Raw genomic sequence first — 26,862 nt, forward strand, 5'->3', positions numbered from 1 at the left:
GAAGGAAGGTGAGGTTGGGTTAAAGATCCCACAAGGATTAGTCTAACAGTATTCAAGAACAACAGCTAGTATTTCTTGAGTACTTACTGTACGAAATGTTCTAAGAAATTCACATGTATTAACTCACTTAATCCTCCTAATAATCATCTGAGGTAAGTATTAGCATCTGCACTGTATACATACAAAAACCTGAGGCACAGAGATGATGCTAATAGTGTGTCTAGGGTCACCTTCTATAGGCAGTGGAACCACGATTACAGCTTTTTCGATCCCATTTAAGAGTCTGGGCTCTTAATCCAATGCCATGTTGTCGCCAGTTTTTCTTCCTGTGCTCTCTTCTTGAAGCTGTACTTTGGACAGACTTTAAACAAGTTACAAATAACCATCAGGGCTTATGTTAGTCATGCAAGCTAGCCCTGGTCCATGATCAAAAGTAAGTCACCTTTTAAGCAAGGTGATTTTTTTCAAAATAAATTACATTTTTTCCTTTATATAGATTTCCTTTCTTTTCCTGATTTTTACCTATGCTATAAGAATCATTTCAAGGATTCTGCCTCTCTAGTTAGTTCATTAGTTGACTCCTTATTAAAAAAAAAAAAATACCAGCCTGATGTTAAATACCTACATCATCTGCAACTAGCTTGATGAAGATCCTAGAGCTAATTTTTTTTCTGGAAAATCCTATGGATCCCACTGTTTTATTACTCTGCTATTCTCTCTTCTGGAATACTCTCTTCATCACTCTGGGCATGATTAAATTAAAACTTATCTTTCAAGCAGATTAAGAAAAGCTAAAGATGCATAATATAAGCTCTAAATGAACCCCGAAAATTTTAAAACAAAGAGTTTTAGGTAGTAAGCCAAAGGACAGAAAATGGAGTGATAAAAGATGCTTAACTAAAGAAGTGAGAGAAAAGGAAACAAAGAACAGATGAGACAAAAAAGACTACAAATATCAAGATGTCAAATTTAAACTCAGCAATATCAATGACCACATTAAGTGTATATGGTACAAACGGCCAATGGAAAGGCAGGGATTATGCCAATAAATTCAACAACTCAGTTGAAATGAACAAATTCCTTAAAAGACACAAACTCCCAGAGCTTAATCAAGAAGAAAGAGATATTTGCATAACCCTGTTAACTAAATTAAACTTATGGTTACCACTCTACTCCTAAATGGTTTCCTTGGGGGAATTCTACCAAGCATTTAAATAAGAAATATTACTAATTCTACATGAACTGTTCCAGAAAATTCAAGATGAGGGAATATTTCCCAATTCAATATCTAAAAACAGCAATACAATGATACCAAAACTAGATTAGAAAACAACAGACCAATATCCATCATGAATGTATATGCAAAAATGCTCAATATTTTAACAAACTGAATCCAAAACATATAAAAAGGTTAATACATAATAACTAAGCAAGCACAGTCTAGGAAGGCAAAAATGGTTTAACGTTTGAAAACTGAAAATCTATTAATGTAATTTACCATATTGACAGACTGAAAAAGAAAAACCATATAAACATCTCAACAGCTGCAGAAAAGGCATCCAGCAAATTTATATCCATTTCTGATAAAACTCACAAAAAGCTAGGAATAGAAGGAAACTTCCTTGGACTTACAAAGAACATCTCCAAGAACACTACAGCTAATTTTTAAAAAATGTTTAAACCCTTATGATCAAAAATGAGGTAAGAATGTCTGTTCTTACCATTCATATTCAATACTATATTGGAGGTTCTAGCCAATGCAATAGAGCAAGGAAAAGTAATTAAAAAGATTTTAAAGGAAGTAGAATTGTCTATATTCACAGATGCTATAACCACCAATGTAGAAAAACCAAAAGAAGCTACAAAAACATTACTAGTATAGCTGAGTTTACAAAGGTCGCAGAACACAAGATAAGCCAATTAGATCATGTAAATGTATTTATTAATAACATATATTAGGTTAAAAGATATTTTCAAAGAATAAGCTGGGAAGCTTATGAAAATACAGATTTAAAATAAGCAAAAAATATGAAATGTTAAGGTAAACACGTTCATATGCACAACAATAGAATACTTTTAGTGTTCATGCTTTAAAATGATTTTTATAAGCATCATTTTCTCTATTTTCTTGAGGAAAATTCTTCTGGTCCTCAAATCTTACAGAGTAAATGGATTCTCAATTTTTAAAAGTGTCATATGTCAGAAATACAACTGGTGGTAATTAAAGTTGTGATATTCTATTCTGCAAAAAGAAATTTACCTGTTTTTCACGGAAGTCTATTTCCCTAGCAAAAGTCTATTTCCCTAGCTAAAGACTGATATGTATGTGAACATTTAAAAGTGCTGGGATGGGGCACCTGGGTGGCTCAGTCATTAAGCATCTGCCTTCGACTCAGGTCATGATCCTGGGGTCCTGGAATCGAGGCCCATATCAGGCTCCCTGCTCAGAAGGGAGGCCTTCTCCCTCTCTCATTCCCCTTGCTTGTGTTCCCTCTCTGTCAAATAAATAAATAAAATCTTTAAAAAAAAAAAAAAAAAAAAAAAAACCTTTAAAAGTACCGGGATGACCTAGGGCAATACTTTTAATTTCAAATTAAAATTAGAATTGTAAAGATAAATTTGCCTACATCTTATCATAAATGTGGATGTAAAGCATAAAGTAAACTCAAATATGCACTTCCACTTAAATAACTGGATTTAAAAATTTTTTAAAAATAATTTATTTATTGGGGCGCCTGGGTAGCTCAGTGGGTTAACGCCTCTGCCTTGAGCTCAGGTCATGATCCCAGGGTCCTGGGATGGAGCCCCGCATCGGCCTCTCTGCTCGGCAGGGAGCCTGCTTCCCCCTCCCCTCTCTCTGCCTGCCTCTCTGCCTACTTGTGATCTCTGTCTGTCTTTTTTATTTATTTGACAGACAAGAGATCACAAGTAGGCAGAGAGGCAGGCAGAGAGAGAGAGAGGAGGAAGCAGGCTCCCCACTGAGCAGAGAGCCCGATGCAGGGCTGCATCCCAGGACCTTGAGATCATGACCTGAGCCGAAGGCAGAGGCTTAACCCACTGAGCCACCCAGGCACCCCGGGATTAAAATTTTTAAAGAAATACAGAAGACACACACATTATCTACAGAGATTCTCTTTAGACCAGTGGTTTCTAATTTTTGCAGTATATTTTCATCCCCAAGACCCTTAATATCCTGATGCCCAGGCCACACTCCAGAGAAATCAAAATGAGATGAGGAGGGAATAGGCATTGGTCTTTTATACAGATCCCAGATGATTCTAATGTGCAATAAAGTTTGAAAACCACTGTCTTAAGGTAAAATTTGATAATACACCCACTTTCAAATTAGTCACTTAATTTGAAGCCCCTATATGTTGTTTTAAGTCTCCAACTGCCTGGTCTAACTGAATTACCATGGAAAACTTCTCGTAATAACATCTGCAAAATGCCATCTTTGCATAGGGATAGAAAGAAGCTGAAGTGTTGAAGATACTAAAAATACATGATTTAAAGAAAAAAGGGAGAGGTGGTACTCAATTTCCAAACTCCTCAAAAATTTTACTCATGAAACACCAATTCACACTGAATACCCAAGAACAACCAGTTCTGACACTGAAATCAGCCCAAAGAGCAGACACACTCTGAGACTGATGCTTATTTCATAAACCACATACATTATACCTAGAACATTTGTGATGTTTCCATCCCAGTATACCATAATCCACCCTCCTCTTCCAACTCTCACCTTCATCTCAACAGAGGATCCCGAAATTTACAGAAATCTCAAATAATGAAGGGTGTACTTCCAGACAGACATGCTGGAAAGAGTATACAGCCACCCTGGTTTATGGGACAATAAAGGTCTCTCAAAGGGTCAAGATTTAACAGATGGAAATTGGCTAACAAGAGATTATTCACAACCTCTGCTTCTTTTCCCCATGTCCCATATCCAAATCTGGAAAGATGTTTTTTGTTTTATTTTGTTTTGTTTTACTTTGATGAGGGTAGGTATGTATTAGCAGAAGTGAATGGGGGGTATTTTAGGGCTAATGTTTACACTGGAGTTTAATGCAGTTTAATGACTTGACTTACCTTATGGCACATGTAGGATCCACCTTTCTTCACCCGGTCTTTTCCAGAAGGGGGGCCTTTCTGTGGATGAAGAGGATGCATCAGTCCAGAAAGCACAGATGTTCCTCATCGACTGGCAGAGAGTTCATTTTAGTCCAATTAGTTCTTTCATATCTGCCTTTACTCTCCCCATGTTTTTCTGCCCCTGGGCCCTGAATCTGCACCCGTGCACCCTTCCAAATGCCCACCTCTCCAAATCTTACCCAGGCTATATGGTCCGCCTCAGGTTTCCACTTTGGTGAAATCTTTGAGACTACAGCAACAATCCCCCTTCTGAACCCGGTAATAGCATTTCTCACCTAGATGACTAATAAGCTGCTTGGCAGCATCTCTGCTATCACCTCACGCTGATAAGCGAGTTTATGCAGTATAACAACTGGCTTGTTTAAGTGGACTGGCTCACCTTCTGAATTATGTTTTTGTAATCCCACTGTGCAGCTCCTAATAAACCCTTTGTTGACCGAAGGATTTTGCTTTTTATCTTTAAAAAAAATGGGGGTCAGGCTGATTGAGGTATAATTTACATACAATGAACTTTAATCTTTTTAATCCTTTTTAAATGCACACATCTGATGAGTTTTGACAAATGTATAGGCATGTAACCACTACCACAATCAAGATACGGAATACAGTTTATCCTTTTCAAAACAAGTTACATAGTGCTGCTATGAACCAAGCGTGGATGCGAATATTAACCCATGTGATCTCCATAATTTCCTTTTTTTTTTTTTCTTTAAGACTTTATTTTTAAGTAATCTCTACATCCAGCATGGGGCCTGAACTCACAGCCCCGAGATCAAGAGTCACATGCTCCACCCACTGAGCCAGCCAGGCACCCCTCTCCATACCAAGTTCTGAGGTAAGATAAGCAAGTGGCAGAATAAGGATTCACACCCAGGCAGTCTGGCTCCAGTCCATTATGCTACCCGTTTAGAGACCAGGAATGTAGGAAATTGGGCAATGCCGACAAGGGGACAAGAAGCAACCGTGGCTACCACCATAACGGAAATTGAAGCCTGAAACAGGCAGCCAAGACGCAAGACTCTTTTTTCTAGGGAGGGCTTTCGATAAAAGTGCACTGGAAATGAACATCCTAAAACTTCAGTTGCCAGCATAAGGGCCTCAACATCAGATGAGTCATGCAAAGAACATCTGAGAAGTACCAATAACCTCCTACAAACCAGAACCACATATGGCAAGTTTGGGGGCTTACAAGGACTTTTTTTTTTTTTTGAGCTTTTCCTTTGTTAGGCAAAAAGTCAATTAGTCATGCAGCTGCCTGCTTTCTGTCTCCTGAAAATGAGACACCTATCTTAGTTTTCTTTTTCTTATCAACTCCCTAGAGTCAAGGGCTCAGACTAAGTGGCAGAGCCACGTCTTCTCCAAGCCTGGCGAACATACTGACCTGCAAATGTCAACTATGTGGGCAGAAGTTCATGTTTTCCAAGCACTTCCAGGTCTTCAGAAAGGGTCACAGGCCACGCCACTGGCTATTCTTCATTCCACGGCAGGGCCCCCGTATTTCCGTGGCCGTAAATGCTTAATGCTATGCTAATAAACTTTTGGCGGTTAGAAACGGGCAAACTAAGTGAGAAAAGCTACCTGTGGAGATAATGACGGCCAGTGCAGCCTTCTTCCCAGGCGTGTCTGGAACCTGGCAGACATTGCATTACAATCTTCTCTATTATTCTAGAGAAGTCTGGAGCTGAAAGGAACACACTGCTGTCTGTGGAGCTACCCTACATAATGGCCGCTGTCTCCTACCCGAACTTTCTCGCTGAGGAGGTTTTGCCGTACACTGCTTCCTTCAGGTGGCTCTCGGTGCACTGGGTTACAATGACCCAAATGACAGCTTAAACTCTGACCGGAGTATCTGAGATCATGCAAGATTAAATTCTTTTGTTAGGTTACATCTAAGGACAAGAAGGAGCTGACTTGCCAATAAGAATGAGTGAGAACAAAATCAGTCCCTTTCATCACCGTCTCCGAGGAAGTGAGCCTGCAGTCAATAAATACGACAGCCATCAAAGGGACACGACCACTAATAAGAGTCATCCTGTATCAACACAACTACAGCAATGAATGCCGGCCTCAACTGAGGTGACTGCTCAGATGATTCTTGTAAATAAAACTATTTTTGCCAGAAAACAACACAATGTAGGATTAGCTATGACTGTTTGAAATGCTTACCACTTTGCAAAACCAACCAACCAAAAACAAAACCAAACCAAAAAAAAAAACAAACCCAAAACACAGAAAAATTACTAGGAGGGTGTAGCAGTTTGAATAGGGCCCCCCCCAAATTGACACTCACTTAGGGCCTCACAATGTGAGCTTATTTAGAAACAAGGACTTTGCAGATTGGTAATTTTCATAATTTAGGGTAAGGTCGTACAATATCATGGTGAGCCCTAAATGCAATGACTGGTGCCCTTGTCACAGGAGGAGAGGACACAAAGAGACACCTAGAGGAGGCCATGTGAAGATGGAGGCAGAGACTGGTGAGACACAGCTACCAGGCGAGCGTTCCCAGGATCTGCCAGAAGTTGGGTTCTCCCCTAGAGATGCAAGTGGGAGGATGGTCCTGTTGGAACCTTGATTTCAGCCTTGACTCCAGAATTGTGAGAATAAATGTCTGTTGTTTCAACCACTAAGTGTGTGGTGATTTGTTATAGTAGCCCTAGGACACCAGTACAAAGGGGAAATGTCCTCCTTTCTATTTGTTAAAGAAAGGATCGATACATCAATATTTAAATTGTCTCTCACGATCACGTTTGTGAATGCAGGTTAAACCACTTAGGAAGCTACCAACGCTAGTGCCTGAGTGCCTCGTATTTCTGCCTCTTATCCTCACAAAAATAGAGGCTGCAGTGTCCCATCACTTCTACTGCCTACATTAAGAATCTAAGTAAAAAACCACAGACAGGGACTCCACCCAGAAACTGACAAGGACAGAGGTGACTGTTATCTCCCAAGGGTCTATTACCCAGAGCTGCTCTCCTCCCAGATACCAAAATTTTAACGTCTCTAATGCTTGCAAAGAACAGCAAAAACAAAAAAAATATGCAAGTTTCTAAATGTCTGCCCCAATAATCTCAAAAGGCCAAGAAGCAGCTAAGGTTATCAGGAAAAGAGATAAAGAAGCAATGCTCTGAGTGTTAGTGCAGGGAAATACACCCTCATTTAAAACACCTGGAAAGGCATAAAAGTTGTCAACAATGAAAAACCCACACAAGACACCACAGAACCCTCATCAGTAAGACTGGCTTGTTGAATGAGAAATAAGCCTGCAGGAAGGACGGTGGCCAGCCTGTTCAAAGCTGCAAGGATGTATTTCATAGGAGCATTAACAATGACATTTTGTGTAGTCAAGAGAGATACTACCCCTCCTCTCCTTTGCACACCCAACATGATGACAAGGAAAGCAACAGAAGGGAGAGAGAATCTGACTCTTCCTCAGTCAGCAAAAAGTAAAAAAGCACTGCTGTTAAACATATTACTCGGTAACATTCCAGAATATGGAATACTACGTGGCTGTTAAAATGAGGTACATTGAAGAAAATATAAGGCACTTCTGTCAGAATATACTGCACTATCATTTTTGCTTAGACAATAATATGGAATCAAGCATTTACTCTGCTTTTCTTATACACTGTGTCCCAGTGGGGAGTTAGTTACCTGGAACGAGCGTCTGGCCCTGGGGCACAGGAGGGTGCCACAAGGGCTGTTCCTCACAGGTAATGCGCTCACCCGTGTTTTCTTTCTCATTCTATTTGATGCACTGTTTGATTTACCTCGGGGCTTGCCTTGTGACCCAGGGATTATTTAGCAGTGTGCTGTTAGTTTCCAAGTGTTCAGAGACTTTCCTATTTTATTTCTATTCTTGATTTCTAGTATGATTCCATTGTGGTTGGAGAGCATACTGTATACAACTATAACTTTTAAAAATGTACTGAGGTTTATTTAATGGCCTCAGATATGTTCTCCTTTGGTATATGTTCCATGAGTTCTTGAAGGGATATTCTGCTGTTGTTGATTAGGTCCTGTTCACTGGTGGTATCATGGAGTTCTCTTAGATCCTTACTGATTGTCTATGTAATTATACTTTCAATTGTTGATAAAGAGGTGTGAAAGTTTCCAACTACAATTGTGGATTGGTCTATTTCTCCTTTGAATTCTTCGTTAAATTAGTTTTTGCTTCATATGTCTCAGCTGTATTCATTGGTGCATGCATATTTAGTATTAATATGTCCTTTTGTTGGATTAACCATTCTATCATTACAGAATGTCCTTCGCTGACTCTGGCAAATTGCTTTGCTTTGAAGTCTACTTTAATATGTGATATTAATACAGCCATGCCTACTTTCTTTTGATTAATGTTTGTAGATCTCTTTTCCCATTATTTTGTTTTCAATCCACTTATTTCATTATATTTGAAATGAGTATATTTTGTAGACTGTCTATAGTTAGGTTTTATTTTTAATTCACATGGCCAATCTGACTTCTAATTGATATACTTAGGGCATGTGCTTTTAATGAAATCATTGATAAGTTGGGACTTAAGTCTGTCATTTTCTTGTTTTCTGTCTATTCTCTTTGATTTTGTTTCTGTTTGCTTTTTTCTCCCTTCCTGGGGATTACCCAAACATTTTTGTTAAGAAATCCATTTTTATTTACCTATAGAGTCTGAAGTTTACACTTATATATATGTATGTATATTCCCACAGTTTTATACAGAGATCACAGTTTTTTATATATAGATCACAGTTTTATATGTAGATCACAGTTTATATATTCTCACCTATATCTACATTATATATAGATATATAATATAGAAACATAGTATATATAACTGTAATGATAAAACATCAGAGTCTACTGGTGTTATTTTACCAGTTCCAGCGTGGTACAGAACACTCATCTTCTATATCCCTTTAGGCTCCCAGGTTTATAATGTAATTGGAGGAAAGACATCCCCTAAATATATTTAGAAACACATCAGACAATGTTAATAATTTCTGCTTCAACCATCAAACAAAATTTTTTAAAAATGAGAGATAAAATTTAAAGATATCATGCCATTTCTTCTGGCCTTTATTAGTGTCCATTGTCATTCATACTGGTATTTTTTCTATAGCCAAGGTGTTCTTTTCTCTGCCTTCTTTTAAGATTTGTCTGTCTTTTATTTTCAGAAGTTTAATTATGATGTCTTGGTATGGATTTCAATGGGACAGTGCTGTCTGGGGTTCACTTAACCTCTTGAAGTTATAGGTTTGTGTCTTTCTCCAAATCTGGGACTGGTTAGCCATTACTCCTTTGAGTATCGCCTTAGACACCCCACTTCTCTCCTCTTCCACGGCTCCCAGAACACAAATGTTATGGTCGGATGGGTCCCTGAGGCTCTATTCATTCATTCATTCATTCATTCATTCATTCATTCATTTTCTATTTTTTCCTCTGTTGTTCACATGGGATCATTTCTTTTGTTCTAGTTTCCAGTTCACTGATTTGTTGTTGTTGTTCAGTCCTTTCCATTCTACTTTTGAGCCCATTCCCAAAGCATTTATTTTAGTTATTCTATTTTTCATTTGGTTCTCATTTATATCTCATTTCTTTTCTGAAACTTTCCTTTTTTTTTTTTTTTTTTATTTTTTTTAAACTTTTTTTCTATTTTCTTTTCTGAAATTTTCCTTTTTTTTTTTTTTTTCATTTGTTTCAAACATATTCATAATTGCTGGCTGGAGAATCTTTATCATAGCTGTATTAAAATCTTGGGTGGATAATTCTAATACCTCTGTCATCTCAGTGTTAGCATCCATTGTTCCTTTCATTTTGTTTGCTAACTTCCTGGTTCTTGGTATGATAAGTGATTATTCAACTGAAACCTGAATACATTTTTATTATGTTACAAGACTCTGGATCTCATTTAACCCTGTTTTAGCTGGCTTTCTGTGACCTCGATGGCAGGGGAAGAGAGGGAGCTATTTTCTTACCAGATGACAGCAGTAATCCAGGTTCCCCACTTGGCTTCCCCTGACACCTCAAGAAGGACTCTTGTTACTTGCTGCTGCATGGAGGTGAGAGCTCTGGCTCCCCACAAGGACTCCACTTACACCCCTGCTGTCATAACTGCTTAGCAGTGATGAAAGACCTTGCTCCCTACTTTACCTTCTCTGCTACCACCCTGGCAGGGGTATTATGGCACCTCAAACACAGCTTCATGAGGGTGCAAATCTAGGCTCCCCACTTGGCCATTGCAGGCTTGGTTGAGGACAGTTTTTTCAGCACTTTGGATATATCTGTCTAACATCTTCTGGCTTCCACTGTTTCTGAGGAGAAATCAACCATAATCACATTATTGTTGCCCATGTGTGATAAGATGTTTTTCTCTGTTTCTCAACAGCAGGACTACGAATTGTCTTGGTGTGTTCTTTCTGTTTATCCTATCTGAAGTTATTTGAACTTTTTAGATGTCTATAGATAACTTTCATTAAATCTGGTATTCAAATAATTTCTTCAAAAATGTTTTTCCCAGGGCACCTGGGCGGCTCAGTGGGTTAAAGCCTCTGCCTTCGGCTCAGGTCATGATCCCAGGGTCCTGGGATCGAGCCCCGCATCAGGCTCTCTGCTTGGCAGGGAGCCTGCTTCCTCCTCTCTCTCTCTCCCTGCCTCTCTGCCTACTTGTGATCTTTGCCTGTCAAATAAATAAATAAAATTTAAAAAAAAAAAGTTTTTCCCTTGGGATGCCTGGGTGACTCAATCGGTTAAGTATCTGACTCTTTCTTGATCTCAGCTCAGGTCTTATTGATTTGCCTTCAAGTTCACTGATTCCTTCTTCTATTTCTAATCTATTGAGTTATCTGGAGGAATCTTTTTTTTTTTTTTTAAGATTTATTTTATTTATTTATTTGACAGAGGAGAGAGATCACAAGTAGGCAGAGGCAGGCAGAGAGAGTGTGTGGGGGGGAAGCAGGCTCCCCGCTGAGCACAGAGCCCAATGTGGGGCTCGATCCCAGGACCCTGAGATCATGACCTGAGCCGAAAGCAGAGGCTTAAGCCACTAAGCCACCTAGGCGCTCCCATCTGGGGGAATCTTATTTCACTTATTATATCTTTCACTTCTAGAAGTTTCACTTGATTCTTTTTTTTATCATTTCCATTTGTTTATTAGGATTCTCTGTTGACACACATCATACTTCCTACTATTTCTTTGAATATATTTTCCTTTATTTCTTTAAATATAATAGCTGTTTTAAAGTCTTTGTTAAATCCAACACGTGGACCTACTCAGAGTCAGTTTCTGTTTAATCTTTTTCCTTATATGGATCACGCTTTATTTCATTTGCATGTTTAATCCTTTTTAGGTGAAAAGTAGACATTTAGATTATTTGCTCACACATGCACACATGCTAGTTGCTCTACATTTGATTGAACCATGACTGGCAAGTGTAAACAGATGCTGAAGCTGAGTTATGGGTATATTCTCTCTGCTCTACTTATTACTATTTCCATAACAAAATCCTTAAAAAAACCCATATATTCATATATGCTAACATTAAAGGGAGTCATTAAAGAACTATTAATGTTGCCTGAGGAGGAAAGAAGCATTTGGGACACAAGGATAGAAGTTGTGTAACTTCTGAAATCCACATTCACAAATCATTCATTTTTTTAATGAGAAAAAAAAAAGGGGAACATATAGTATAATAAAAAGTAAGATGCTCTGGCAGTATTGGTTCCATTTCACTGACAGAGATGACATTGATTATTAAAGCCTAAAAGTACCTTTTATTTTGTATCCACTGTCTCCTCATTACAATCAATTTTTAATACTAAATAGCACAATACATTTTTTAAAGCAGGACATAAGAGTTAGCCTCTGAAAAAGGCTTACCCACCTTATCATAGACTTTCCTTTTTACAATCATTATCCTTTTAGGAACCAAATGAGTTAGGTACCGCTCCAATGGTATTCCGATGTTAGCTGACTGTTAACCTTTCAACTATTGTCAGAGTGTGGGCACATTTGGAAAGAACTATTCAATTTAAAACTAAGCCTATTCTTTTTAACACTGAAGGGAATCAGAGCTGAGCAGAAAGTTGGGAGCAGTGGCTTTACTCTTGGCTGGCAAAATCTACGTTGTTTAAAATCAGAAAATGCTTTTGAGATCATCTAGTTCAGAAGCTCCCTGTCTGAGCCCTTTGGAACTGAGAAAACAGAAATGGGATCTCTTGATCAAGTTGAGATTTCGAGAAGACTCTTTAAAGACCTCATAAAATTATCAATGAAAAAACTGGTCTGGATAACCCAAACAGGTATTTTTTAAGGCTCTCTCTCCTTCTGGTCTTACCAGCACTACCAATATTACTTCCCATCACCACCCCCCAGAACAATGAGGTTCTCATGTTCCCTGAAATGACACTAGATTCTTTTTGCAGAATATGCCATTAAACTTCTATTTATCTTGTAAGATCCACCTCCCGTATTATCTCTTAATGAAGAGCATTAGATCTGCAGTCAGACAACCTGCCTGGGCCCAAGTCACAGCTCTGACCTTGACTGTAAAACTAGTTTAGGTCTGGTAAGGCAACCCTTCTACATCCCAGGTTCTTCCCCAGCAAAATGGAGATGATAGAGATGATAACGGTATCTATTTCATTGAATTGATGTGGGGATTAAATAAGATAATGCACAAAAAGTACTTACCAAGTAATAAATGATAAATGTGCAGTTGTTGTTATAACTATTATACAGTATTAGTTCATGACTAACTCAGGTTTCCCAAAAGTAGCCATAAACCTAATAATCCGGGGGAATGTAATTTCTAGAGAAATTCCAAAATCAAGGAGATCACTTGACCCAATTTTTCAAAGGTCAAACCCCCAAAGGGAGTCCAACTTCTAATAAAATACCTGACATGTTAATAACCATGTAGAAGGAAAATAGACTATCCTATTTTACAATGAAATTTGCATAGCTAGTCATTGTGTGCAGAAGTCACCACAGCATTACACTTAGCAGAATGTGAACACTTTCAAATGGTAAAACCAACACAAAAACATTTGGGGAGCCACAGAAAGAGTGGAGTGAACCTCACCTCAAAAACTATTTAAAATTAGCTTTTGAAAACGTGATTTGCCTCTGCACTACTTTCTCTCCCCTTGCCTGGTCCAAATGATACTATAAATACCTGAGTAGAAAACTGAAATTCATTATTTTCAATTTGACAACAGCAGCTAGCCTGTACTTAATATCATTCTTGAGAAGACCCAGTAACACTAAATATCTTAAAGTGCTTTATATATTGTGTTTTTGTCTGCAGATTAAATCCTGCTTCAAACCAACCAATGATACTAATGCCAGCTCTGAAAAAGCAATGGACATCCAGTGAAGGAATGAATCAGAAAAGGTCATACATACCTACTCCTCAGTGAGTCTCCTCCATTTTACCACACTCTCCCCCTGTGCTCATGCTAGACTCCTCAGGAGTAATTCTGGATTCCTAGCTCTCCCTAAACCCCACCCCCAGCTGATCTGATTAGCTCTATCTCCAAAGCAGGTCTCTAACTGATGGCAGCTATCATCTCCATGGTAACCAGCCTGGTCCCAACCACCATTTCTCACCTGGACCACTACAATGGCCTCCTAATGGGTCTTGCAGTTTCCTACATGGTATCTAATTAGAGCAAAATAATATTGGTAGAATAGGGGTGCTTGGGTGGCTCAGTTGGTTAACTGGCTGCCTTCATCTCAGGTCATGATCCCATCCTGGGATCGAGACCCTTATTGGGCTCCCAACTCAGCAGAGAGCCTGCTTCTCCCTCTCCCTCTGTTTGCTGCTCTACTTGTGCTCTCTCTGTATCTCTCTGTGAAATTAATAAATAAAATCTTTAAAAAATATATAATATTGGTAGAATTGATAAAAGACTATGCCATGGTGAAAGAAACTGGACGCCCCCGTCCCCCCGAAAAAATGTATATACTTTATTATCCCATTCACCTAAAACTCTAAAAAATACAAACTAATATGCAGAGACAGAAAGCAGATAATTGCTTGGGCAGGGGAGGCAGAGAGGGGCAGGATGAAGGGATTACCAAGGCACACAAGGAAACTTTTGGGTGATAGATATGTTCATTGTCTAGACTGGTGATATCATGGATATCTAGACTGGTGATATCATGGATATATGTGTGGCACATACTTTTTGATGTGTGTTTGTGTACACACATACACATGGATGTATAAACTTATCAACTGGCACATTTTAGTTTTGTGCAATTTATGCCAATTGGACTACAGTAAAACTGTTCTTTAAAAATAAAAACAAACCAAATTATATTCCTAATATAAAGTGTGGGATTTCTTCAAATAATCCAGAGGAGGAGGGGAGCAAGGATTAGTGGGTGGAAATACAGGTGAAACAATATTAGACATGAACTGAAAATTATTAAAACTAGGTACTAAGGACATGGGGGTATCATATACTAGTCTCTTAACTTTTGCATATTTGAAATTTTCTATGATAAAAACAACTTTTTAAAAAAAGATTCTATTTATTTATTCGACAGACTGAGATCACAAGTAGGCTGAGAGGCAGGCAGAGAGAGAGGGAGGAAGCAGGCTCCCTGGTGAGCAGAGAGCCTGATGCGGGGCTTGATCCCAGGACCCTGAGATCATGACCTGAGCCAAAGGTAGAGGCTTTAACCCACTGAGCCACCCAGGCACCTCAATAAAATCAACTTTTATGTTAAAGGGGAGAAAATCATAAACCAGGATAAACTAAAAGAAGAAAAATACTACGCCTTACAGAGCCCCAGACTGCTAGGAGTCCAAGACTTCCTTAGAAGTTTAAGCACAGGCAAATGTGGAGTTTAAAAGGACAGATTTTAGGGGCACCTGGATGGCTCAGTGGGTTAAGCCTCTGGCTTTGGCTTAGGTCATGATCTCAGGGTCCTGGGATCCACATCGGGCTCTCTGCTCAGCAGAGAGCCTGCTTCCCCCACCCCCACTCTATCAAATAAATAAATAAAATCTTAAAAAAAAAAAAAGAGGACAAATTTTAGTTTCCACTCTATAAGCCTGAGAAGTGGGCACATTCCTCTGAGAGCTAAGTCCTCCTTTCCCTGGTTGGCTTAAAGCTAGGCTCTCTTGCACACTTGACTTCTAGTTGAGCCTTCAAGCTGTCAGATCACACAGGCTCCCACAGATAGGGTTCCAGCAGCCTGAAGTTTAGGAAGAAAGACAAATCAGCTAGCCGCCCATCTGAAGGACCTCCTACATACTGAAGCAACACCCTGATAAAAACCAAGCACCTGCCTCAACAGGCAGCTCAGAAACACACAAACATGAGCAACATGTTTATCTTCCTTTTTTCCTGATGCCTCCACTCACGGATCTTCTAAAAGGAGTCTCAATCACCTCCACCAATGTTTAGAGAAAGGAACTCCCAGCCAACATTTGCTCAGAGCACGTTAACTCACCATCTGAGCCCTACAGGAAGCTTGGGAAGCAGCAAGTGTCATAATCCCCATTTTAAACCCGAGAAATACGGAAACTCAGATGAAATACATGGAGCGCCCAAGGTCCCACAACCAGTAAGTGATGGGCCAGGAGTCGAGGTCCATCCCACCTCTGTGCCTGTCCAGCTTGATTGTTCTCTAGGCTCAGCAACTCTGCCCAAAACTCATGTATGAAGGAAAGTCAAATCCCAATAACTCACTCTTTTTACCCCATGTCAAACATGTCAAAGGATTTTAAGAGTAGGCAGATGAAACCATTCCTTCAAATAAAGCTTTTTCAGTTAGGTATAATTTCTTTATCCCTTAGTACAAGGACTTATGAAGACGGGACTGCAATTAGCTTTATTTAGACATTGCATGAGGAGAGGAAAGTCATGATGTCCAAAGAAAGGTCAAAGAAAGAAAACTAGGCATCAGATTGGAAAGAACAGCACATTAAACATAAAAACCAAATTAACAACCTCCACAGCATTTTGTCTGTCAAACTAGCATGCCTCAGGTGGTGATTAGCCTGTTAGTGAAATGAATGAAAACAGCCATTTCTTCCATGCTATTCGTTTCACCCATGCTAGGTTAAAATCGAAGAGAATTTTCAAAACTCTATTAAATTTGCACACATGGTGTGATGTCTCCATTTTCCAATAAAAAATGTCACTTTATAGCCCAAGGTCTATAGTAACAATTCTTACTTCTGGGGTAATACATAAAACCGGGTATTTAAACACTGATTCTAGGTATAGCAGCTAATAATAGCAACTAGGACTTAACTGAGCACATATTATAAGCAGGTATTGTTCTAATGTTTGTAATCTTTAAAATGATATTCTGATATAGGTTTGATTATTGGTAGGGCAGCCATATAATTTATAGTCCAAGGAAAGATACTTTGGGGAAAAAAGTAGGAAAGCTATTAACAATTGCTCTAGGCACAGCCACAGACCGCAATGTTTAGACACCTAATCATTAGCCTCATTTGATACATGGAGTTGTAAGGAGCAGAAAGGTTAAACAGCTGGTCCAAGGTCACATATCTAGTAAGCCAGGGTTCGACCCAGGTCATCTGGCTCCAGGCTTACACTCAACTGTTCTGCCATGTGCCCCTTGTGAGCTGACATAGTATCAGATTTTTTTAAATAAATCATTTCACTGTTCAGTTTGAAGAACACAAACCTCTCCATATTTCACAAGTTCACTGGATGAAATGACCAAAACCCCAGGAGAATGATGACTCTGGAGTTTATATATTTAAAAAATGAAGACACTCATTCAATCTGGATATGCAGGTAAAACATGTCCCTTCTCAGATATGCTTCTCTCACCATAGACTATGTGCTTATTTTACTCAGGAATAAATCCACACCTACCACAAATCCACACCTACCACAGCAACACCTACCACTTGAATACTGAGATTGATAGCACAGATGCTTTTAGTGGCCTCACTCTCAAACCACCCTGGGTTTGGGGGTTTTAACCTTATATATAGAAGCAACTGTTCCATTTCACAGACCCACTGTGTAAAATCTCACCTTCCCTTCTGTATTACTGGAAAGGTTTTCAAAAACTTCCAAGGAAAAAATCATGTCCCAGAAATAAGGTGAGAGAGGAGGAGCAACATGGCAGAGGAGTAGAAGACTTAAATATAATAAGGTCCCAGGAGTTCGGCTAGATAGTTATCAAACCATTTTGAACACCTACAAACTCAACAGGAGACCAAAGGGAAGAAGAGCAGCAATTCTAGGAACAGACAAGTGACCAAGTTCTGGAAGGTAGGACATGCGGAGAAGGGAATCCAAAGGGACGGGAAAGATAGACTGTCGGGGGAGGGGCCAGCTCCTGGCAAGTGGTAGAACAGTGGAGCACAAAATCAGAACTTCTGGAAGTCTGCTCCACTGAGGGACATCACTCCAGAGGATAAGAGGCGGGTAGAGCCCTCGTGGGGACAGTGTGGTCTCAGGACCAGCACGGTCACAGAAAGACCAGGGGTGTCTGAGTGTGGCAGAGCTGCCAGGTATCGGAGCAGGGAAGCTGGCTGCAGAGACAGAGCTGAGGAGTGGGCTCTCAGCTTGGGGTTACCTTAAACTGTGATCCAAGGCACAGTTGGGCCACTGCTCTTCAAGTAGGGACCCCACAGGTGGCAGATCTGGGGAGACCCCTCCTTCCTCCTCTGGAAGGAATGGGGCAGGAATGCGCTGCAGGAATCTGCGGGGTTGGGAGACTCCGAATCTGGTCGTGCGCCAGAAATAGAAACGCTCGGTCACAGGCCGGTTGAGCACAGAGTGCGGCTGGAGACCAGGAAGATGGTAAGGATTGTCTGCTTTTCTCTGAGGGCGCACTGAGGCATGGGGCCCCGAGCTCTCAGCTCCTCTGGGCCGGAGATGGGATTTCATTCCCATCCTCCAGAGCTCTATGGAAAGTGTTAAGGGAACAAAAGCTACCGAGAGCAAACCTGAGCACATTACTTAGCCTGGCGCCTGGCAAGGGCAGTGCAATTCCACCACGGGAAAAGACATTTGATACTCACTGGAACAGGCCCCTCCCGGAGAAGATCAGCAAGAACATCTAGCCAAGACCAAGTTCACCAACCAAAGAGAACTCCAAAACGTCAGAGCTATGGGAATACAGCACATAGAATTCATGGCTTTTTCCCCATGATTCCTTAGTCTTTCAAAGTTAAATTTTTTTTAATTTTATTTTTTTCTAATTCTATTTTTTAACTTTTCTCCTTCCTATTTTAATGTTTTTTAACTATTTAATCTTATCAATACCTTTTTAAAAAATCTTTTAAAATGTTCATTCTGGTGTTGTTGCTACCCTTTAAGTAGTTTGTTCTCACATTCATCTATTTTTTTCTGGATAAAATGACAAGGCAGAAAAACTCACCTCAAAAAAAAAAAAAAAAAAAAAAAAAAGAAAAGAGAACAAGAGGCAGTACCGACAGCTAGGGACCTAATCAATTCCAGATACTAGTAATATGTCAGAACTAGAGTTCAGAATGACAATTATCAAGGTGCCAGCTGGGTTAAAAAAAAAAAGCATGAATGATACCAGAGAATCCCTATCTGGAGAAACAAAACCCCTTTCTGGAGAAATAAAAGAAAAAAATTTAAGAAATTTGAAATCAAAAAAGCTAATGAGGTGTAATAAAAAATGGAGGCTCTTAACTGCTAGAATAAATGAGGCAGAAGAGAGAATTAGTGATATAGAAGACCAATGTGGTAGAGAATAAAGAAGCTGAGAAAGTGAGAGATAAACAACTACTGAACCATGAGGGGAGAACTCAAGAGATAAATGATACCACAAGATGAGACAATATTAGAATAATTGGGATCCCAGAAGAGGAAGAAAGAGAGAGAGGGGCAGAAGGTATATCGGAGAGAATTTCCCTAATTTGGAGAAGGGAACAAGCATCAAAATCCAGGAGGCACAGAGAACCCCCCCTCAAAATCAATAAAAATAGGTCCAAACCCCATTACCTGATAGTCAAACTTACAAATCTCAGTGTCAAAGAGAAAATCCTGAAAGAAGTTTGAGACAAGAGGTCTATAAAATACGATGGGAGAGATATTAGACTGGCAGTAGACCTCTCCACAGAGACCTGGCAGGCCAGAAAGGACTGGCATGATATATTCAGAGCACTAAATGAGAAAAATATGTAGTCAAGGATACCATATCCAGCTAGGCTGTCACTGAAAATAGGAGAGATAAAAAGCTCCCAGGACAAACAAAAACTAAAACAATTTGCAAACACCAAACCAGCCTTACAGGAAATATTGGAAGGGGTTTTTTAAGCAAAGAGAGAGCCTAAAAGTAACAGACCAGAAAGGAACAGAGACAATATACAGTAACAGACACCTTACAGGCAATACAATAGCACTAAATTCTTATCTTTCAACAGTTATCCTGAACGTAAATGGGCTAAATGCCCCAATCAAAAGACACAGGGTAACACTATGGATAAAAAAACAAGACCCATCAATATGCTGTTTAAAAAGAACTCATTTTAGACCCAAAGACATGTCCAGATTTAAAGTGAGGGAGTAGAAAACAATTTACCATGCTAATGGACATCGAAAGAAAGCTGGGGGGCACCTGGGTGACTCAGTGGGGTAAGCCTCTGTCTTTGGCTCGGGTCATGATCTCAGGGTCCTGGGATCAAGGCCCGCGTCAGGCTCTCTGCTTGGCAGGGGGCCTGCTTCCCCCACCCCCCGCTCTGCCTGTTTCTATCCCTACTTGTGATCTCTCTCTCTGTGTCAAATAAATAAATAAAAGCTTAAAAAAAAAAAAAGAAAGAAAGTTGGGGTGACAGTCCTTTTATCAGATAAATTAGATTTTAAGCCAAAGACCACAGTAAGAGATGACGAAGGACACTACATCATACTTAAAAGGTCTGTCCAACAAGAAGACCTAACAACTTTAAATATCCATGTCCCTAACATGGGAGAAGCCAATTATATAAACCAATTAATAACAAAATCAAAGAAACACATTGACAATAATGCAATAATAGTAGGGGACTTTAACAATCCCTCGCCGAAATGGACAGATCATCTAAGCAAAAGACCAACAAGGAAATAAAGGCTTTAAATGACACACTGGACCACATGGACATCACAGATATATTCAGAACATTCCATCCCAAAGCAACAGAATACACATTCTTCTCTAGTGCACATGGAACATTCTCCAAAATAGATCACATCCTGGGTCACAAATCAGGTCTTAATTGGTGCCAAAAGACTGGGATTATTCCCTGCATATTTTCAGACCACAATGCTTTGAAACTAGAACTCAACCACAAGAGGAAAGTTGGAAAGAACTCAAATACATGGAGGCTAAAGAGCAGCCTACTAAAGAATGAATGGGTCAACCAGGAAATTAAAGAAGTAATTTAAAAAATTCATGGAAACAAATGAAAATGAAAACACATCTGTTCAAAATCTTTGCAACACAGCAAAGGCGGTCCTGAGAGGGAAGTATATAGCGATACAAGCCTTTCTCAAGAAACAAGAAAGGTCTCAAGTACAGAACCTAACCCTACACCTAAAGGAGCTGGAGAAAGAAGAGCAAAGGTAGCCTAAACCCAGCAGGAAAAGAGAAATAATAAAGATCGGAGCAAAAATCAATGAAATAGAAACCAAAAGAACAGTTAAACAAATCAATGCAACTAGGAGCTGGTTCTTTGAAAGAATTAATAAGATTGATAAATCCCTGGCCAGACTTAACAAAAAGAAAAGAGAAAGGAGCCAAATTAATAAAATCATGAATGAAAGAGGAGAGATCACAATCAACACCAAAGAAGTACATGCTTATAAGAACATATTATGAGCAACTATACACCAGCAAATTTGACAATTTGAAAGAAATGGATGCGTTCCTAGAGACATATAAACTACCAAAACTGAACCAGGAAGAAATAGAAAACCTGAACAGACCCATAACGAGTAAGAAGGCTGAAGCAGGCATCAAAAATCTCCCAAAAAACAAGAGCCCAGGGCCACACGGCTTCTCAGGGGAATTCTACCAAACATTTAAAGAAGAATTAATACCTCTTCTCCTGAAACTGTTTCAAAAAAACAGAAATGGAAGGAAACTTCCAAACTCATTTTATGAGGCCAGAATTACCTTGATCCCAAAACCAGACAAAGACCCCATCAAAAAGGAAAATTACAGACCAATATCCTTGATGAACAGGGATGCAAAAATTCTCACCAAAATACTAGCCAATAGGATCCAACAGTACATTAAAAGGCTTATTCACCATAACCAAGTGGGATTTATTCCTGGGCCACAAGGTTGGTTCAACATCTGTAAATCAATCAATGTGATACACTACATTAATAGAAGAAAGAACAAGAACCATATGATACTCTCAATAGGTGATGAAAAAGCATTTGACAAAGTACAGCATCCTTTCTTGATCAAAACTCTTCACAGGGTAGGGATAGAGGGTACATACCTCAATATCATCAAAGCCATCTATGAAAAACCCACAGTGAATATCATTTTTGATGGGGAAAATCTGAGAGCTTTTACCCTAAGGTCAGGAATGTGGTAGGGATATCCACTATCACCACTGTTATTCAATGTAGCACTAGAAGTCCCAGCCCCAGCAATTAGACAACAAAAAGAAATAAAAGGCATCCAAAACAGCAAAGAAGAAGTCAACCTCTCACTCTTTGCAGATGATGCGATACTTTATGTGGAAAACCCAAAAGACTCCACTCCAAAACTTCTAGAACTTATACAGGAATTCAGTAAAGTGTCAGGATATAAAATCAATGCACAGAAATCAGTTGCATTTCTATACACCAACAGCAAGACAGAAGAAAGAGAAATTAAGGAGTCGATCCCATTTACAACTGCACTCCAAACCATAAGATACCTAGGAGTAAACCTAACCAAAGCAGCAAAGAATCTGTACTCAGAAAACTATTAAAGTACTCATGAAAGAAACTGAGGAAGACACAAAGAAATGGAAAAACATTCCATGCTCATGGACTGGAAGAACAAATATTGTGAAAATGTCTAAGCCACCTAAAGCAATCTACACATTTAATGCAATCCCTATCAAAATGCCATCAATTTTTTTTCAAAGAAATGGAACAAATAATCCTAAAATATATATGGAACCAGAAAAGACCCTGAATAGCCAGAGGAACGTCGAAAAAGAAAACCAAAGCCGGTGGCATCACAATTCCAGACTGCAAGCTCTATTACAAAGGTATAATCATCAAGACAGTATAGTACTGGCACAAAAGCAGACACATCGATCAGTGAAACAGAATAGAAAGCCCAGAAATGGACCCTCAACTCTATGGTCAACTGATCATCAACAAAGCTGGAAAGAATGTCCAATGGAAAAAAGAGTCTTTTCAAAAAATGGTATTGGGAAAATTGGACAGCCAAATGCAGAAGAATGAAACTGGACCATTCCTTACACCACACACAAAAGCAGACTCAAAAATGGATGAAAGACCTCAATGGGAGACAGGAATCCATCAAATCCTTGAGGAGAACACGGCAGCAACCTCTTCGACCTCCGGTGCAAGGGAAAGATGAGCAAAAATGAACTACTGAGACTTCATCAAGATCAAAAGCTTTTGCAGAGAAAAGGAAACAGTCAACAAAACCAAAAGTCAACAAAAAACCAACAGCAGCCAAAAAAAACCAACAGAATGGGAGAAGATATTTGCAAATGACATATAAGATAATGGGCTAATACCCATAACCTATAAAGAACTTAGCAAACCCAACACCCAAAGAACAAATAATCCAATTAAGAAATGGGCAGAAGACATGAACAGACATTTCTGCAAGGAAGACATTCAAATGGCCAACAGACGCATGAAAAAGTGCTCAACATCACTCAGCATCAGGGAAATACAAATCAAAACCACAGTGAGAGACCACCTCATACTGGTCAGAATGGCTAAAATTAACTAGTCAGGAAATGACAAATTTGGTGAGGATGCAGAGAAAGGGGAACCCTTCTACACTGTTGGTGGGAATGCAAGCTGGTGCAGTCACTCTGGAAACAGTATGGAGGTTCCTCAAAACATTGAAAATAGAGCTACCCTATGACCCAGGAATCGCATTACTGGGTGTTTACCCTAAAGATACAAATGTAGTGATCCGAAGGGGCACATGCACCCGCATGTTTATAGCAGCAATGTCCACAATAGCCAAACTATGGAAAGAACGTAGATGTCGATCAACAGATGAATGGATAAAGAAGATGTGATACACACACACACACACACACACACACACACACACACCATGGAATACTATGCTGCCATCAAAAAATGAAATCCTGCCATTTGCAACGATGTGGATGGAACTAGAGGATATTATGCTAAGCGAAATTAGTCAATCAGAAAAAGACAATTATCATATGATATCTCTGATATGAGGAATTTGAGAGGCAGGGTGGGGGGTCGTGGGGGGTACAGAGGGAAAAAATGAAACAAGATGGGACCGGGGAGGGAAACAAACCATAAGAGAGTCTGAATCTCACAAAACAAACTGAGGATTGCTAGGGGATGGGAGGGAGGGATGGGGTGGCTAGGTGATGGACAGTGGGGAGGGTATGTGCTATGGTGAGTGCTGTGAAGTGTGTAAGACTAATGATTCACAGACCTGTACCCCTGAAGCAAATAATACACTATATGTTAATTAAAAAAAAGAAAGAAGATGGTAAGTAGGGAGTTCAATAGTTTCATTACTAAAAAACCATAGGCACCATAAAACTTAAGCGAACCACAAAATAGAAAGTGGATGTGTGAATATACAAGACTGGTTGCAGATATGGTTTTTAAGAAAACAAAAGCACGTTCGTGGGGAACCTGGTGCTAAACCATTCGTAGACGACCTGCGGCCGCCCCCTCGCTCATCACACTAGATAACATGACACCTGTGTGTTTCACATCAACCCTTTTTCAAAGCCCTCAGTGACACCACTGTCTTTTTACACTTACTGTTCTTCCTGCATCTTCCCTCAGACAACTGCAAGATTTGCTTCAATGCTGCATTTAGTGTCTTTATCAGATGGCATGTAAGCAGACAGGTTGAAAGATCATGCCCTTCCTCCACCCACCATCACTATCTCTCCTCTCAGCCCGCATATCCCTTTCCTCCTAGCTGTGCTATAATAAAAAGATAAACATTTGGTCTTTGTCTCTGGTTCCCGGCAAATGGCTCCTAAAATCCTTGGAACGTCCCAAGTGATGACTGTCTTTCTTTTGTAAGATAATGAGATGTTTCATCAGGGACAGGGGTTGGGTGTGTAGTTACTTTCAAGATGGGGCCTGGTTGCCAGAAAGACCAACCCATTAGAGGGCTTGGAACTTTCAGGCTCACACTTGACCTCCAGGGAGGGATCTGGGGTGGGGGGACTGGACATTGGGTTCAATCACCATTGGCCAATAATAAAATGCTTACTTAACTAAACATCTGTAAAAACCTCTAAATGACAGGGTTCAGAAAGCTACCAAGTTGAACAATCGGAGGTGCTGGGAAGCTGGCATACATGGAAAGGGCATGGAAGCTTTGTACCACTCCACTTCCATACCCTTCCCTATGCATCTCTTCTATTTGGCTATTCCTGATTTGCATCCTTTATAATTCACCAGTAACTGTAAGTAAAGTACTTTCTTGAGTTCTTGAGTTGTTCTAGTAAATTCCTACGCTGAAGAGGAGATCATGAGAACTCCCAAGTCTGTAGTCTGCTGGGCAGAAGTGTGCCTACTGTAGTGAGTTCATCTGGAACTGGCATCTAAAATAAGAGCAGCCTTGTGGGATAGAGCCCTTCATCTGCAGTGTCTGACACTAACTCTTGAAATAAAAAGTGCTGGGCTTACTACAGATGACAAGCAGGAAGTATCAGTAAGAAAACTGCAGAGATCCCCCAGGATGAGCTGAGGCAGGAGGCATCACCAGGGAGCCACCACACAGGCGAGGAAGGCAGGAGAACGAGTGTCTAGTCCAGGTTCTGTCACTTTACTCTTGGCCTGTGTGTCCTCCCCTGTGAAATGCAGGTGCTACACTAGAAACCCTACGAAGTCCTTTTTTCAGCACTATTCAGCACGAGCTGGTGCATATATCCCCAGATCCTTCCACCTTAAAAAGTTTCTCCATCCCAAACCACTTTGCCTCCAGGGATCCTTTCTACTAATTCTTGCCAAGAAGAGAGGTAAGCAACACAACTGTCTTTCAGATGCCTTATTCAAGGACCTGGACTTTTCTCTTTTTTTAATTATTTTATATAATCTTTATGTGAAATACACATAAAACTTACCATTTCATCCATTTTTAAGTACAAGTTGATCCTTTAACAACATGGTTTTGAACTGCATAAATCTACTCATAGGCGGATTTTTTTTTTTAATAAATACACTGTAGCCCTGTAAATGTCTTTTGTCTTACTTAGTAACATTGTCTTTTCTCTAGCTTACTTTATTGTAAAAATACAGTATACAATACACATAACATACAAAATGTGTGTTAATCGACTGATTATGTTATCAGTAAGGCTTTCAGTCAGTAGCAGGCTAGCAACAGTTACCTTATGGAGAAGCCAGAAGTTGTAGGTGGATATTTGATTATCCAAGGGGTCAGTGCCCCTAACCCTTCGCTGTTCAAGTATCAACTACATACAGTTCGATGGCAAATGCAACCATCACCACCATCAAACCCCGGCACTCTTTTCAGCAAGCGAAATTGAAACTCAACCCATTAGACACTAAGTCTCTATTCTTCCTTGGCAACCACAAGTGCTAAATGCACAACAGCCATTCTTTCTGTCTCTATGAATCTGACTGTTCTATGTACCTCATTTAAGCAGATTAGTACAATATTTATCTTTTTGTGACTGACTTATTTCACTCAGCACAATGTCTTCAAGGATCATCCGTGTGATAGCCTATGTCAGCATTTTCTTCCTTTTTATTGCTGAATAATATTTCATCGCATGTTGTACCACATTTCCATCAACCATCCATCCATCAGTGGACACTTGGGTGGTTCCACCTTTTGGCTGTGGTAAATAATGCTGCTGTGAAAATAGGTGTACAAATATCTCTTCAAGGCCATGCTTTCAAAGTGGAACTGCTGAATTATATAGTTCTATTTTCAATATGTTGAGGAAACCTATGCTGTTTTCCACAGCAAGTCCCAGCAACAGTTGGAGTTGATTTCCAATTTTCCAAATCTTTTCCACCCTTATCATTTTCTGTTTTTTAAATAGCAGCCATCCTAGTGGGTATGAGGTGGCCAGGGGCCTTAATTCCTAGAGCCACTCTATCCAACTTCCCGGCAGGAAGTAGAGAGAGAGAGAGAGAGAGAGAGAGAGAGGGAAGAGCAGCAAGGTACTAGGAAAATGGTTAATACTCTGACCTATTAATGGTAGGTATTTATGAGCTGTTGAAGAGGCATGGACTACAGTAATTATGGAAATAAATGGTAGTTTTTAACACCATTGTTAAAGACCATGAAACATCTAGGATGAAAACCAATCAATGTAAACATAGAAGAAGCAATTATTAAGAGAAAGTAAGTAGCCCACTGAAACTCTACAATAAAGAACCAACTTTCTCATCCTCTGCTCTACGGAATATGCAGATGGTTCTTTAATTTCGGGGGGCTTAACATGCTAATAGAACATTCATGGTCTATCTAATGGATTAGTTCTAAACTACATTTCACCCTAA

General features: G+C 39.7%; 1 protein-coding gene across 2 annotated transcripts in view; it reads right to left on the reverse strand.

Annotated features, from left to right (window-relative positions):
- Positions 1–26,862, reverse strand: part of SUMF1 (sulfatase modifying factor 1) — a 102,049-nt gene that overhangs the window by 7,219 nt on the left and 67,968 nt on the right. Inside the window, exon 8 of one of the 2 annotated variants that reach the window (XM_032867444.1) lies at positions 4,093–4,152. The exons of the other annotated variant lie outside the window; for it this stretch is intronic. Within the exon in view, the coding sequence (XP_032723335.1) occupies positions 4,093–4,152 (60 nt within the window). The remainder of the gene's footprint in view (positions 1–4,092; positions 4,153–26,862) is intronic. 2 annotated transcript variants of the gene reach the window in all.

This window comes from Lontra canadensis, unplaced genomic scaffold, assembly GCF_010015895.1.
Source record: "Lontra canadensis isolate GAN:19392208 unplaced genomic scaffold, GSC_riverotter_1.0 scaffold34, whole genome shotgun sequence".
In the NCBI taxonomy this organism is placed as follows: domain Eukaryota; kingdom Metazoa; phylum Chordata; class Mammalia; order Carnivora; family Mustelidae; genus Lontra; species Lontra canadensis.